Source organism: Somniosus microcephalus, chromosome 7, assembly GCF_052327205.1.
Source record: "Somniosus microcephalus isolate GS21.2 chromosome 7, FLI_Smic_1.0, whole genome shotgun sequence".
Taxonomy (NCBI): domain Eukaryota; kingdom Metazoa; phylum Chordata; class Chondrichthyes; order Squaliformes; family Somniosidae; genus Somniosus; species Somniosus microcephalus.
In genome coordinates, this window is record NC_140993.1 from 38,532,518 (window position 1) to 38,546,239 (window position 13,722).

Genomic DNA, 13,722 nt, shown 5'->3' on the forward strand with positions numbered 1-13,722 from the left:
ATCTGTCATTGGCCCAGGCAGTAGTCCCTACTTGCTTCAAGACCGCTACCATTATTCCTGTGTCAAAACAAACGGCTGTGACGTGCCTGAACGACTATCGACCTGTCGCACTCACACCCATCATAATGAAGTGTTGCGAGAGACTGGTCCTGGCTCACAAAGCCAGTGTTCCCGCCTCTCTTAACCAATACCAGTTTGCCTATCGTGCAAACAGATCAACGGAGGATGCAATCACAACTGCTCTACACTCGGCACTGAATCACTTAGATGGTAAGGAGACCTACATCAGAATGCTGTTCATAGACTACAGCTCAGCATTCAACACTATCGTCCCCAACAAGCTGGCCACCAAACTCCAAACTCTTGGCCTGAACACTTCCCTCTGCAACTGGACCCTGGACTTCCTAACAAACAAACCCCAGTCTGTCAAATTAGGTAACCACCCTGACCCTGAACACGGGGGCCCCACAAGGATGTGTGCTGAGCCCCCTCCTCTACTCCCTCTTCACCCACGACTGTGTGGCTGTTCATGGTTCCAACACCATCACCAAGTTTGCGGATGATACCACGGTAGTAGGCCAGATCACCAACAACGATGAGTCAGCCTACAGGGAGGAGGTCCAGCATCTCGTGAAGTGGTGCGCCGATAACAACCTGGCCCTTAACATCAAGAAAACCAAAGAAATCATTGTGGACTTCAGGAAGTCTAAAGGCGGAAGTCACACCCCCATCCACATCAATGGGGCTGTGGTGGAAAGGGTGGACAGCTTTAAGTTCCTCGGAGTCCACATCACGGAAGACCTCTCCTGGTCCCTCAATACCTCCTCTCTGGTGAAGAAGGCCCAGCAGCGCCTATATTTCCTAAGGAGGCTGAAGGGATGTAACCTGTCACCCCTGATCCTCTCTAACTTTTACCGCTGCAAAATAGAGAGCATCCTGACAAACTATCACAGTATGGTATGGCAGCTGTAGCTACTATGACCGGAAAGCCCTGCAGCGGGTAATCAAAACTGCCCAACGCATTACCGGCACCCGACCATAGAGCACATATACCAGAAACGCTGTTTACGGAGGTCACGGTCCATCATCAAAGACCCTACCCACCCCAGCCACAGTCTGTTCGCCCTCCTGCCATCTGGGAGACACTACAGATGCATTCGCACCCGTACGACCAGATTTAGGAACAGCTTCTTTCCCAGGGCTGTCATCCTACTGAACTCCACAAATAAACTCTAAAGCCTGCACATCTGCCAATGCACTTTATTATGGTTATGTTTATGTTAATGTATTACAAGCCAAATGTATGTTGAATGTTTAAATGTCTTAATCTAAATGTACACTCTCGGGAGCCGCAAGCCTACATTTCGTTGTACTGCACTTGTGCACTAACAATGACAATAAAAGTTGACTTCTATATTTTCTCTCCTATCTCCCCCATGCCCTCCGAGTTCAGCTTGACCATGAGACCCACCTCCTGTTCCCTTGACCTTATTCTCACTGAACTGCTAACGATCCAACTTCCATTCCGGATTCCCATGTTGGCTGACATAGTAAATGGTTCCCTGTCTTCAGGTACTGTTCCGCTCCCTTTCAAAATCATATTATCACACCCGGAGAGTTCCTGCCCACCGCCACGACCCCCTGGTCGGCTGACCAGCAACGCCGCGCTTTCGCCAGCAACCCGCGTACCACCTACCACCTAGCCTACACATGGCCAAATTTGTTTGGCATTCACGGTGCTGATAGGGTCGTGGATTACACGTATGATGAGTTGGTCACGCCACAGGGTAGGGCTGCACAGGCAGAAGGGAAATGGGTGACCACCAGGCAGAGCAGTAGAAGCAGGCAGGTAGTGCAGGAGACCCCTGTGGCCATCCCCCTTTCAAACAGGTATACCAATTTGGATACTGTTGAGGGGGATGACTCACCAGAGGAAGGCAGCAGCAGCCAACTTCCTGGCACCGGGGGTATTGCTGCTGCTCAGGAAGGGAGGAAAAAGAGTGGGAGAGCAATAGTGGTAGGGGATTCTATCGTAAGGGGAACAGATAGACGGTTCTGTGGCCGTAGACATGACTCCAGGATGGTTTGTTGCCTCCCTGGTGCCAGGGTCAAGGATGTCACTGAACGGCTGCAGGGCATTCTGAAGGGGGAGGGTGAACAGGCAGAGGTCGTGGTTCACATTGGGACCAACGACATAGGTAGGAAGAGGGATGAGGTCCTGCAACAAGAATTTAGGGAGCTAGGTAGCAGATTAAAGAGCAGGACCTCAAAAGGTTGTAATCTCTGGATTACTCCCAGTGCCACGTGCTAGTGAGAATAGGAATAGGAGGATAGAGCAGATGAATGCGTGGCTAAAGAGTTGGTGCAGGAGGGAGGGCTTTAGTTTCCTGGATCACTGGGCCTGCTTCTGGGAAAGGTGGGACTTGTACAAGTCGGACGGGTTGCACCTGAACCAGAGCGGGACAAATATCCTTGCGGGGAGGTTTGCTAGCACTGTTCGGGGGGGGGGGGGGGGGGGGGTTTAAACTAAAATGGTAGGGGGTTGGGAACCTGAGCAGGGAGACAGAGGAAAGGAAAACAGGGATAAAAGCAAAAGATAGGAAGGAGAAAAACAAAAGTGGCAGTCAGAGAAATCAACGGTTTAAATCGAACGTGGCCACAGTAAATAATAATTCTAATAGGTTTAAGAGCGTTAAAAAAACAAGCCTGAAGGCTTTGTGTCTTAATGAGAGGAGCATTTGTAATAAGGTGGATGAATTGGCTGCGCAAATAGAGGTAAACGAATACGATTTGGTTGGGATTACGGAAACGTGGCTCAAGGATGGCCAAGACTGGGAACTCAACATCCAGGGGTATTCAATATTCAGGAAAGATAGGCAAAAAGGGAAGGGAGGTGGGGTAGCATTACTGGTTAAAGAAGGGATTAATACAATTGTAATGAAGGATATTAGCTCTGATGATGTGGAATCTGTATGGGTAGAATTGAGAAATACTAAGGGGAAAAAAAACATTAGTGGGAGTGGTACATAGACCTCCCAACAGTAAGGCGGAGGTTGGGGATGGCATTAAAAGGGAAATTAAAGAAGCGTGCAATAAGGGCACAGCAGTCATCATGGGTGACTTTAATCTACATATAGATTGGGCCAACCAAATTAGTAACAATACGGTGGAGGAGGAATTCCTGGAGTGTTTACGGGATGGTTTCCTGGACCAATATGTCGAGGAACCAACCAGAGATCAGGCCATCTTAGACTGGGTATTATGTAACGAGAAAGGATTAATCAGCAATCTTGTTGTACGAGGCCCCTTGGGTCGGAGTGATCATAATATGATCGAATTCTTCATTAAGATGGAGAATGAAGTAGTTGACTCAGAGACAAGGGTCCTCAATTTAAATAAAGGAAACTACGATGGTCTGAGGAGCGAGTTGGGTAGGATTGAGTGGGGAATGGCGCTCAAAGGGTTGACGGTGGATAGGCAATGACAAACATTCAAAGACCGAATGGATGAACTACAGAATTTGTTCATCCCAGTTTGGCATAAAAATAAAACAAAAAAAAGGTGACTCAACCGTGGCTAACAAGGGAAATTAGGGATAGCATAAGATCCAAGGAGAGGACATATAAATTGGCTAGGAAAAGCAATAATCCTGAGGATTGGGAGCAGTTTAGGAGTCAACAAAGGAGGACAAAGGGATTAATTAAGAAAGGGAAAATAGAATATGAGAGTAAGCTAGCGAGGAACATAAAAACTGACTGTAAAAGCTTTTATAGATATGTGAAGAGAAAAAGATTAGTGAAGTCAAACGTAGGTCCCTTACAGTCAGAATCAGGGGAATTTATAATGGGAAACAAGGAAATAGCAGACCAACTAAATACATACTTTGGTTCTGTCTTCACAAAGGAGGACACAAATAACCTCCCAGAGATGCCAGGGAACATAGGGTCTGATGAAAGAGAGGAACTGAAAGAAATCAGTATTTGTAGGAAAATGGTGTTAGGAAAATTGATGGGACTGAAGGCCGATAAATCCCCAGGGCCTGATGGTCTACATCCCAGGGTACTTAAGGAAGTGGCCCTAGAGATAGTAGATGCATTACTGGTCATCTTCCAGAACTCGATAGACTCTGGAACGGTACCCATGGATTGGAGGGTAGCTAATGTTACCCCACTATTCAAAAAAGGTGGTAGAGAAAAAGCGGGGAATAATAGACCGGTAAGCCGGACATCGGTAGTGGGGAAAATGCTAGAATCTATTATAAAAGATGTAATATCAGAGCACTTGGAAAGCAGTGACAGAATCGGACAAAGTCAACATGGATTTACAAAAGGTAAATCATGCTTGACTAATCTACTGGAATTTTTTGAGGATGTAACTGGTAAAATAGATAAGGGAGAACCAGTGGATGTGGTGTATTTGGACTTTCAGAAGGCTTTCGATAAGGTCCGGCATAAGAGATTAGCGTGCAAAATTAAGGCACATGGGATTGGGGGCAAGGTATTGACTTGGATAGAGAAATGGTTGGCGGACAGAAAGCAAAGAGTTGGAATAAACGGGTCGTTTTCCGAGTGGCAGGCAGTGACTAGTGGGGTACCGCAAGGATCGGTCCTAGGACCCCAGCTGTTCACAATATATATTAATGATCTGGACGAGGGAATTGGATTTAATATCTCCAAATTTGCAGACGACACAAAGCTGGGCGGGAGGGTAAGATGCGAGGAGGATGTCGGGAAACTCCAGTACAATTTGGACAGGTTGGGTGATTGGGCAGAAACATGGCAAATGCACTATAATGTGGATAAATGTGAGGTTATCCACTTTGGTGGCAAAAACAGGAAGGCAGATTATTTGAATGGCAATAGATTGGGAGAAGGGGACGTGCAAAGAGACCTGGGTGTCCTTGTGCACCAGTCGCTGAAGGTAAGCATGCAGGTGCAGCAGGCGGTTAAGGCGGCAAATGGTATGTTGGCCTTCGTAGCAAGAGGGTTCGAGTACAGGAACAAGGATGTCTTGCTACAGTTGTACAGGGCCTTGGTGAGACCGCACCTTGAGTATTGTGTGCAGTTTTGGTCACCTTACCTGAGGAAGGACGTTCTTGCCATGGAGGGAGTGCAGCGAAGATTCACCAGGCTGATACCTGGGATGGCAGGAATGACATATGAGGAGAGATTGTGTCGATTGGGCTTGTACTCACTGGAGTTTAGAAGATTGAGAGGGGATCTCATCGAAACCTATAAAATTCTGTCAGGTCTGGACAGACTAGATGCAAGAAGGATGTTTCTGATGGCCGGGGAGTCCAGAACCAGGGGTCATAGTCTAAGGATAAGGGGTAAGCCATTTAGGACTGAAATGAGGAGGAATTTCTTCACCCAGAGAGTGGTGAACCTGTGGAATTCTCTGCCACAGAGGGCAGTGGAGGCTAGTTCATTAAATATATTCAAGAAAGAGTTGGATATATTCCTTGAGGCTAAAGGGATCAAGGGATATGGGGAAAAGGGAGGGACAGGGTACTGAATTTGGATGATCAGCCATGATCACATTGAATGGCGGAGCAGGCTCGAAGGGCCGAATGGCCTACTCCTGCTCCTATCTTCTATGTTTCCATTCCATTAAAGGAGGTCGGACGCAGGCGCATGGAACTTACGTTGTTTTTCCAGGTTTATCCGGGAGGATAAGTCTCCAGGAGTTACACATGTAAAAAGTAGGCACAAGGCCTACTTTTAACAAGTTAAGTAGTGAATTAATTAAAATTAAAACATTTTTTCCACAGGTTTATTATTTTTAAATACTTTAAAGAAAGGTAAGTTTATTTTTAGCCCCGTTAGAAAAAGTAATTTTTTCAAAAATTTAAATTGTTTAAAATAGTTATTTTGTGTAATTTATAGTTACTTTAAAAATGTGATTTAAAAAAAAAATGTATTTGAAGTTTTGGTGATGTTTTGGGGCTTACAGTATTTATAGTTTTGACAGCTCTTCCTGTCAATTTTATGAATGAAGCATTCCCTGCTGCCATTGGCTCTCCATGGCCCACATGATCCCAGGTGACGCATCGAACTAACTGCGCCCCTGGGATACGCAAGCACTGCGCGCCGGCAGTTGGAGCAGGCCCAGGATCGGAATCCCACATGGGCCCACAGCACAACGGCCGGCACGCTAGGTAAGTGCAGGTCGGAGGCTTGTACCCGCGGGAAGCCCCCGACCCGAATTTCTGGGCCATTGAATCGTAGCTACAGCATCTCCAGCAATGTCTTCTCTTCCAATCCCCACAAAGTTACCTTTGGAGCGCTTCCCTTTGCCTCACTATTGGCAGCCATGTCTTTAAATGTCTAGGCAATACACTCTGGAATTCCCCGCCCTATATCTCTGCAAGGCTCAACCACCCTCTCGTTCTTTTAAGAACCTCCGTAAAACCCATCTCTGACCAAATTTTTGGTCACTCCTCCTAATATCATCTTTGGCTCAGCATCCATTTTTGTCTGATTAGCAGACCTGGCCCAGCCAAGAAGTGTAAACAGTTGTGTGCCAAATACGTTCAAATCTGCATCCCTTGGACTTAGAGCGAAGCTGGGAACCGTACCAAGGGGAACAACCAGGGTGGGAGAGAATAAGCGTTTTACGAAGGACAAAGGCATCAAAGGTTGACGCGAGAGCGTGATTGAGCATCTCACTGTATTTTTATTTGCAATACAAAATTACTGCCAGTTTAAAATCACACCTTAAAAATAACCCAATAGCAGGATCATGTGACTCTCCGTATCGTTGAAATTTGGGAGAAATGCAGTAACACTTATGTTTTTATAACACTTATCCACAATGCCTAGCTAACAACAATCAAAAGAATTTTGTGACAAACCAAGTGTGCAGAATAATTCATCCAAACCCGCCCGTCCATTGTTAAAGATCGGTTAAGTGGACCACCTCATGTTTGCAACACACCTCCAACCCGTTCACCAAATGCAATAGCTACAACTGTACACCATCGTTGGAAGGTCAGAATATCACTAGTTACAGTAAATGAAGCAAACTCAGCTTTAATACTGCACTCAACTATAAATACTCCTCCCCTCCCAAAAAAAACAAAAACTGGCACATACTTCTCCAGCTTAGAGGGTGAACAAGCGACCTTCTCCCAGAGCTCCTGCCAATTCCACTCTAACAAGTCACTGTTCCGCTCACTAACAAGTCAGTACAATGATCTACTGACCCATCTAAAAATCTGAGAGAATATATTTTAAAATTTAAAAAGGCTCTTTCACAATAGCAGTAAAAAGAAAAGTTTTGGAGACATTCATAAGAACATAAGAAATAAGAGCAGGAGTGGGCCAAACGGCCCCTCGAGCCTGCTCCGCCATTCAATGAGATCATGGCTGATCATTGACTTCAACTCAACTTTCCCACCCGATCGCCATATCCCTTGATTCCCCTAGAGTCCAAAAATCTATCTCTCTCAGCCTTGAATATACTCAAAGACTCAGCATTCACAGCTCTCTGGGGCAGAGAATTCCAAAGATTCACAACCCTGTGTGTAAAGAAATTCCTCATCAGTCTTAAATGGCCGACCCCTTATCCTGAGATTATGCCTCCTAGTTCTAGACACTCCAGCCAGGGGAAACAACCTCTCAGCATCTACCCTGTCAATCTCCCTCAGAATCTTGTATGTTTCAATTAAATCACCTCTCGTTCTTCTAAACAGGAGTATAGGCCCATTCTACACAATCTCTCATCGTAGGACAGCCCGCTCATCCCAGGAATCAATCTAGTTAACCTTTGTTGCACTGCCTCCAAGGCAAGTATACCATTCCTTAGATAAGGAGACCAAAACTGTGCATAGTTCTCCAAGTGGTCTCACCAAGGCCCTGTACAATTGTAGCAAGACTTCCTTACTCTTACACTGCAACCCCCTTGCAATAAAGGCCAACATGCCTTATTGCTTGCTGTACCTGCATGCTAGCTTTCTGTGTTGCTTGCACGAGGACACCCAAATCTCTCTGAACACCAACATTTGAAAGTTTCTCACAATTTAAAAAATATTCTGATAGCAAAATAGTGCAGATGCTGGAAATCCGAAATAACAACAGAAAATGCTGGAAAAACTCAGCAGGTCAGGCAACATCTGTGGAGAGAAATTTGAGTTGACGTTTCGGGTCGAAGCCCTTCTTCAAAACTGGAAAGAAAATAAAATCTGTTGTTATTTTTAAAAATATTCTGTTTTTCTATTCTTCCTACCAAAGTGAAAAACCTCATATTTCCCTACATTATGCTCCATCTGCCACCTTACTGCCCACTCACTTAGTCTATCTATATCCCTTTGCAGACTCTTTGGGCTGGATTTTCTCAGCCGAGGAGGCCGGACTGCCGGGAAAGTTGCAGGATTTGGGGGCAAATGGCAAACCCGCCCCCAACCAGCCTCAGTGCCCTCGTGCCAGGAGGTGGGAAGTCACCCGGCCCCAGGTCCCATCTCCTTGGAGGCGGGAAGGGATTGAAGCCTATTTAACAGGTAGAAAATAGGATTATCCCCATTTTTGGAGCTGAAATGTGGGCTTCCCGACCTGGGGGAACCCCGCCAGGGTGTAGGAGGCGAAGGAGGTCATCTGCGAGGGTCGGAGGGGTCTGTAAGTGCGATGTAGAGGTGAGTGATGGGTGCAAGTGTGGAGTGGTAAGTATCTGAGGTGAGTGTAAAGTGTTAGAAAATGTTAACTTACCTTTGTTTCTACCTGCAGCCATCAGCCGCTGTGGAGCCGTAGTCCCCGACATCGCCATTGTAGAGATCACAGGCTGGCTGCTGGATCCTCCGACCCAACAGCCAGCTGATTTCTGCAAAGTTGAAAGGTTTGATGACTCCTGAACACAAGGACTCATCAAACTACACAGAATGTCAGTGTTTGATAGCTTCAGAGCTGTCAAACGATGACATTTCTTCTTTCAAAAGTTCTTGACAGCGCGTGTCAATGTATGACGCGTCATCTGTCAGTGACTTCCCCCTAATTGGCCTGCTGAGCCCGCTGGGCGGGCTTAACAAGGTCAATCAGGGGAAAATCCCACTGGCTGGCCAGAAGCTGATGGAGACAGGGTTGAAAGCAGTCCCGCAGCAGTCCCGCCTCCAAAAGCTTCCCATTGAGAAAATCCAGCCCTGTGTGTTCTTACAGCTTACTGTCCCACCTAGCTTTGTATCATCAGCAAACTTGGATACATTACACTCGCTCCCTTCATCTAGGTCATTAATATAGATTGTAAATAGTTGAGGCCCCAACACTGATCCTTGCAGCTCCTCACTAATTACAGCCTGCCAACCTGAAAAAGATCCGTTTATCCCTACTCTCTGTTTTCTGTCCGTTAACCAATCCTCTATCCATGCTACTAGGTTACCCCCAACCCCTTGAGCCTTAATCTTGTGTACCTTTTAATAATAATCTTTTATGTGGCACCTTATCAAATTCCTTTTGGAAATCCAAATGTACTACATCCACTGGTTCCCCTTTATCTACCCTGCTAGTTACATCCTCAAAAAACTAATAAATTTGTCAAACACGATTTCCCTTTCATAAAACCATGTTGACTCTGCCTAATTATGTTATGATTTTCTACCACTTCCTTTACTATGAGATTGCTAATTAACCCTGTCTCATTATACAGTACAAGATCTAAAATAGCCTGTTCCCTGGTTGGTTCCATGACATTGTTCTAGGAAACTGTCCTGAATGCATTCCATGAACTCGTCCTCCAGACTACCTTTGCCAATTTGATTTGTCCAGTCTATATGAAGATTAAAGTCCTCCAAGATTATTGCATTACCTTTGTTGCATGCTACTATTTCTTGATGAATATTCTGTCCAATGGTACAGCTACTATTAGGGGGGCCTATATACACTACTCCTACCAGTGTTTTCTGCCCCTTGTTATTCCTTATCTCCACCCATACTGATTCTACTTCCTGGTCTTCTGAGCAAAGATCCTTTCTCGCTACTGTCCTTATGTCATCCTTTATTATCAGGGCTACTCCCCTCCTTTTCCACACGTCAAGTACCCTGGAACATTTAGTTCCCAACCTTGGCCATCTTGCAACCGTGTCTCTGTAATGGCTATTAGATCAAACCCATTTTTCTCTATTCAACAGATCTTCAAATCAGTCACTTCCACAATTCTGCCATAATCGACAATTTTTAAACATCATGAGACACAACGTTTCTCCTTAAAAACAAAATATGAAATCTACACATTTCCTTTTTAACATTTTGAACATTTAAAAGGAACTGGCTTGAGTGAGTTCCGCAAATAAAACTTCAGCATGTTTCTTTTACTGTATGTATAAAAGCCTTTGTTGCTGAATCCAAGCAACTGAACTAGAATTCAAATCTCTAAATAGATAGGTCAGAACATCTGACTCTCACTCATCTGTGACCTACAACTCATTCACATCACATCAGCAAGGCAAATGAAGCACAAAACAATAAGGTAGAAAACCAGCTTATTGCAGGTGAGTATAACTCTTCCCCCCCCCCCAGCTCTAAAAATGTATATGAAGATAAGAGGGAAAAGAAAGCCAGAATGATACATGAATTCAAAATGTAAATATTTCCTCCACACAAAGCTCAAAGACACATTTATATTACATATTATAAAAGTAATATATCACAAAAGGCATTGACAGACTTCCCAATCTTTATGAAAGTGAAGACTTTGCTGAACACAGGAGGGGCAGCCAAATTTCTGAGGACTCGGGGATGTTTCAGGCCCTCAAAAGCTTTGAGTGGTCAAACAAACCCTTCGAATAGACTGTTACAAAATTTAAATGTGGTAACAAAATATTCTAATAAATGCAGGGGATCGTTCACAAGCAAGCGTGCAGTGCACGGACGAGGGAAGAGTTGGAAAACCTGCATTGCAATAAATCTTCTGATCCAAATTAATTATTCGAAAAGATGCAGCCATCCAGCTACAGAGTAACCTTGCGAGAGCAGAGCTTTGCACAAGGTTCTCGTTTTCCTTCAGACACCAACTGCAACAATTAGAAGAGGGGAAAAGATAGAGATTCAAAAAAAGTTACATACAATAAAAATAAAAACAGGGGTTATAACCAGCACACTTCCGCAGTGTGCGGGGCATATTTTGCAGTTTTTTTTTAAAGTCTCCTCCCATTACTTCCAAGGGTTTAAAGAGAGACAAAGGAATGGAGCAGCCCCAGACTCAAAGGGGGGGTCGAGAAGTGACGCACTAGCCTCCTTGACTCTCGTTATCCACAAAAATAATGTCTTACTTTAAAAAAATAACCAGAGAAGGGTAAATTTGAAATAAATTGCAACAAACCAAGGCGCTCCAGTAACCTAGAGATAGGCTGGGCTCTGTTTTTTTTTTGCAGTGAATGCTATAACTTCCCCCAGCAGAGCAATAGAATGGAGGTTTTATTACTCACTGCGCGACGCCTGTTCATTTAAAACCCGAGCAGTAGTAGTATTATTATTATTTAGTAAATGCTATTGCTGCTGAGAAGCTGGGGTGGGTGGGGGGTAGTTGCTGGCACTCAGTCTCTGGCTCCTCTCACAGCCCCGGCCGCAGTCACCATGTGTTCCAGCAGCCGTCGCTAAGGGACGTCAGCGTCGGGTCATAGGTCAAGCACAATAACCAGCTTTGCCCCTCCAAACCGCAAAAGGCCGTCCCGTCCCGTCCCATCCCGCCTCTGTTTAGGCTCTTTGAATTAAAAAAAAAAGAGTGCAGCAACTTTTTTGACTACCTTCTTTTTCCCCCCATTCCTTCTTTTTATTTGCATTGAGAAATTAGGTCTTTATTGCAATGACCACGTCATTTCCGTCCTCTATATTTTGAGTCTCTTCCCCCCACCTAATTTTTATGTTTAAATGAAGGGTTTGAGCCTTCTTACTATCTCAAAATCAGTGCAAGTTGTATTTCCATTAATACTGGAAACTGTGGTTAAAATGGATTTTAAAAAAAATATTTAGCAAGTTTTGGTCATTATTGGTCTGCCCAACAAGTGCAAATTTTGTTTGTTAAAATCGCACATTCATCACCTTTTGCTTTGACACATGGCCTCAGGTTATGAGCTGATGAATGTTAGATTGCTTTGCTTTTTTACCCAACACAAACAAGCTGGAACCAGCCAGTCAGGGAAATAGAATGCTAAATTTATTCTTTGATTGCCTTGTACCATCTCAAACCCATCTTGAGTCTTAATTAAACATGTTTGTGCCCAACATTAAAAATACAGTATAACATGGGAAAATGTGCATAGCTCAGTGGGTCACTGTGCTCACTTTGTAGTGTAGCACTGAGTCACACAGACCAGGTAAATTCCAGTTTCACACTTCCCTATCGCCCAATCCTTGCTGAGTTAATCGATCTGTTGGAGGAGCTGTGGTTTGATAAACAACTTGTATTTATGTAGTGCCTTTTACACCCTTAGGATATCCCAACGCGCTTCACAACCGTAAAGGAGGTATTTTTGTCTTGATTTGGTAACTTGTTTTAAAATCCAGACAGCGATCATAAGCCGTGTTTTAAAAAAAACTTCAGTTCAAATCTGGTACCAAGCTTATTTCAAGTTGTTATGTATTGTGTGTTCTATTGTGTGTTCTCCTCCCACCTGGGAGATAAATGGTTGGGTGTTCTCGGTTAAGTTTAGCTCTCTTTGTTCGGAACTTTCCCGAACTTCCTTTCCTTCCAATAAAGCACTTCATGTTTGAATCTCTGAGTTCTGAGTCCTAAATGGTGTCTAGGTAGAAAGGTACCGACACAACAAGTGGCGACGAGGAGCGGATGAATCTGCGTACGTTACGGGTGCAGTGAGTAAACAGAAATTTTAATTTGAGACTTGAAATGGCTACTATATTAGGAAACATCGGTGATTTTGATGAAAATGTGGAGCAATGGAGCGCATATACGGAACGTTTTGACTATTTTGTATTGGCGAATGCGGTGGCAAATGAAAAGGTCGTGCCTACCTTTTTGAGTGTAATCGGGCTGAAGACATTCAATTTACTTCGCAGCCTCGTGCAGCCAGATAAGCCAGGAACTAAAACATATAAGCAACTAGTGGAAATTCTTGGAGCACATTTTTCACCAAAACCTCTGGTTATTGCTGAGAGATTTAGATTTCACAAGCGGAATCAAGAGGAGGAGGAATAAGTGACGATGTTTATTGCTGCTTTAAAAAGGTTATCAGAACACTGCGAGTTCAAGGAGGTGCTGAAGGACACCATTAGAGACAGACTTGTGTGTGGTCTGCAAAATGCAGCCACACAGAAGCGCCTTCTTACTGAGGACAACCTTACTCTTGAAAAGGCCATTGAAGTTAGTGTCTCCATGGAGATGGCGGAAAAGGAGGCTCACCAGTTGAGTTCAACAGGGAGAGTTCACAAGGTGTCGTCTGAGCCTAAAGGTGCGCGGAACGGCACATGTTACCGTTGTGGGAAAACGGGCCATCACACTAATGACTGCTGGTGTACGAGCTGGAATGCCGAAATTGTGGCAAAAAGGGTCACATTGAATGCACCTGTAGAGGTAAAAAAAGAACAGACAGAGCTGGGAAGCATGGAAGCAAAATGTCTGTATTTGGACCAGGGAGGAAAAAGAGTGTTCATTCAGTGCCGTATGATGGAACAAGCAAAACAGAGGGGAGCGACACCTCTGAGGAGGAAGAGGTGCACATACTGATGGTTGCAGGTGATTCAAATGGCTACTGGGTGTCACCACTGGTGGAGGGACAATCAG

General features: G+C 44.6%; 1 protein-coding gene across 4 annotated transcripts in view; it reads right to left on the reverse strand.

Moving 5' to 3' along the window:
* ptp4a3a (protein tyrosine phosphatase 4A3a) overlaps positions 1-11,651 on the reverse strand; it is a 140,661-nt gene extending 129,010 nt beyond the window's left edge. For 2 of the 4 annotated variants that reach the window (XM_085992436.1, XM_085992439.1), the window contains exon 1: positions 11,411-11,647. Coding sequence is in view for 1 of the 4 variants with exons in the window: in XM_085992446.1 (XP_085848572.1) it covers positions 11,411-11,428 (18 nt within the window). In the remaining 3 variants the exon portion in view is untranslated. Of the gene's footprint in view, positions 1-11,304; positions 11,384-11,410 lie in introns of those variants that run through there. The other 2 variants (XM_085992446.1, XM_085992443.1) reach the window with 2 other exon arrangements.
* Positions 11,652-13,722: the final 2,071 nt, after the last annotated feature.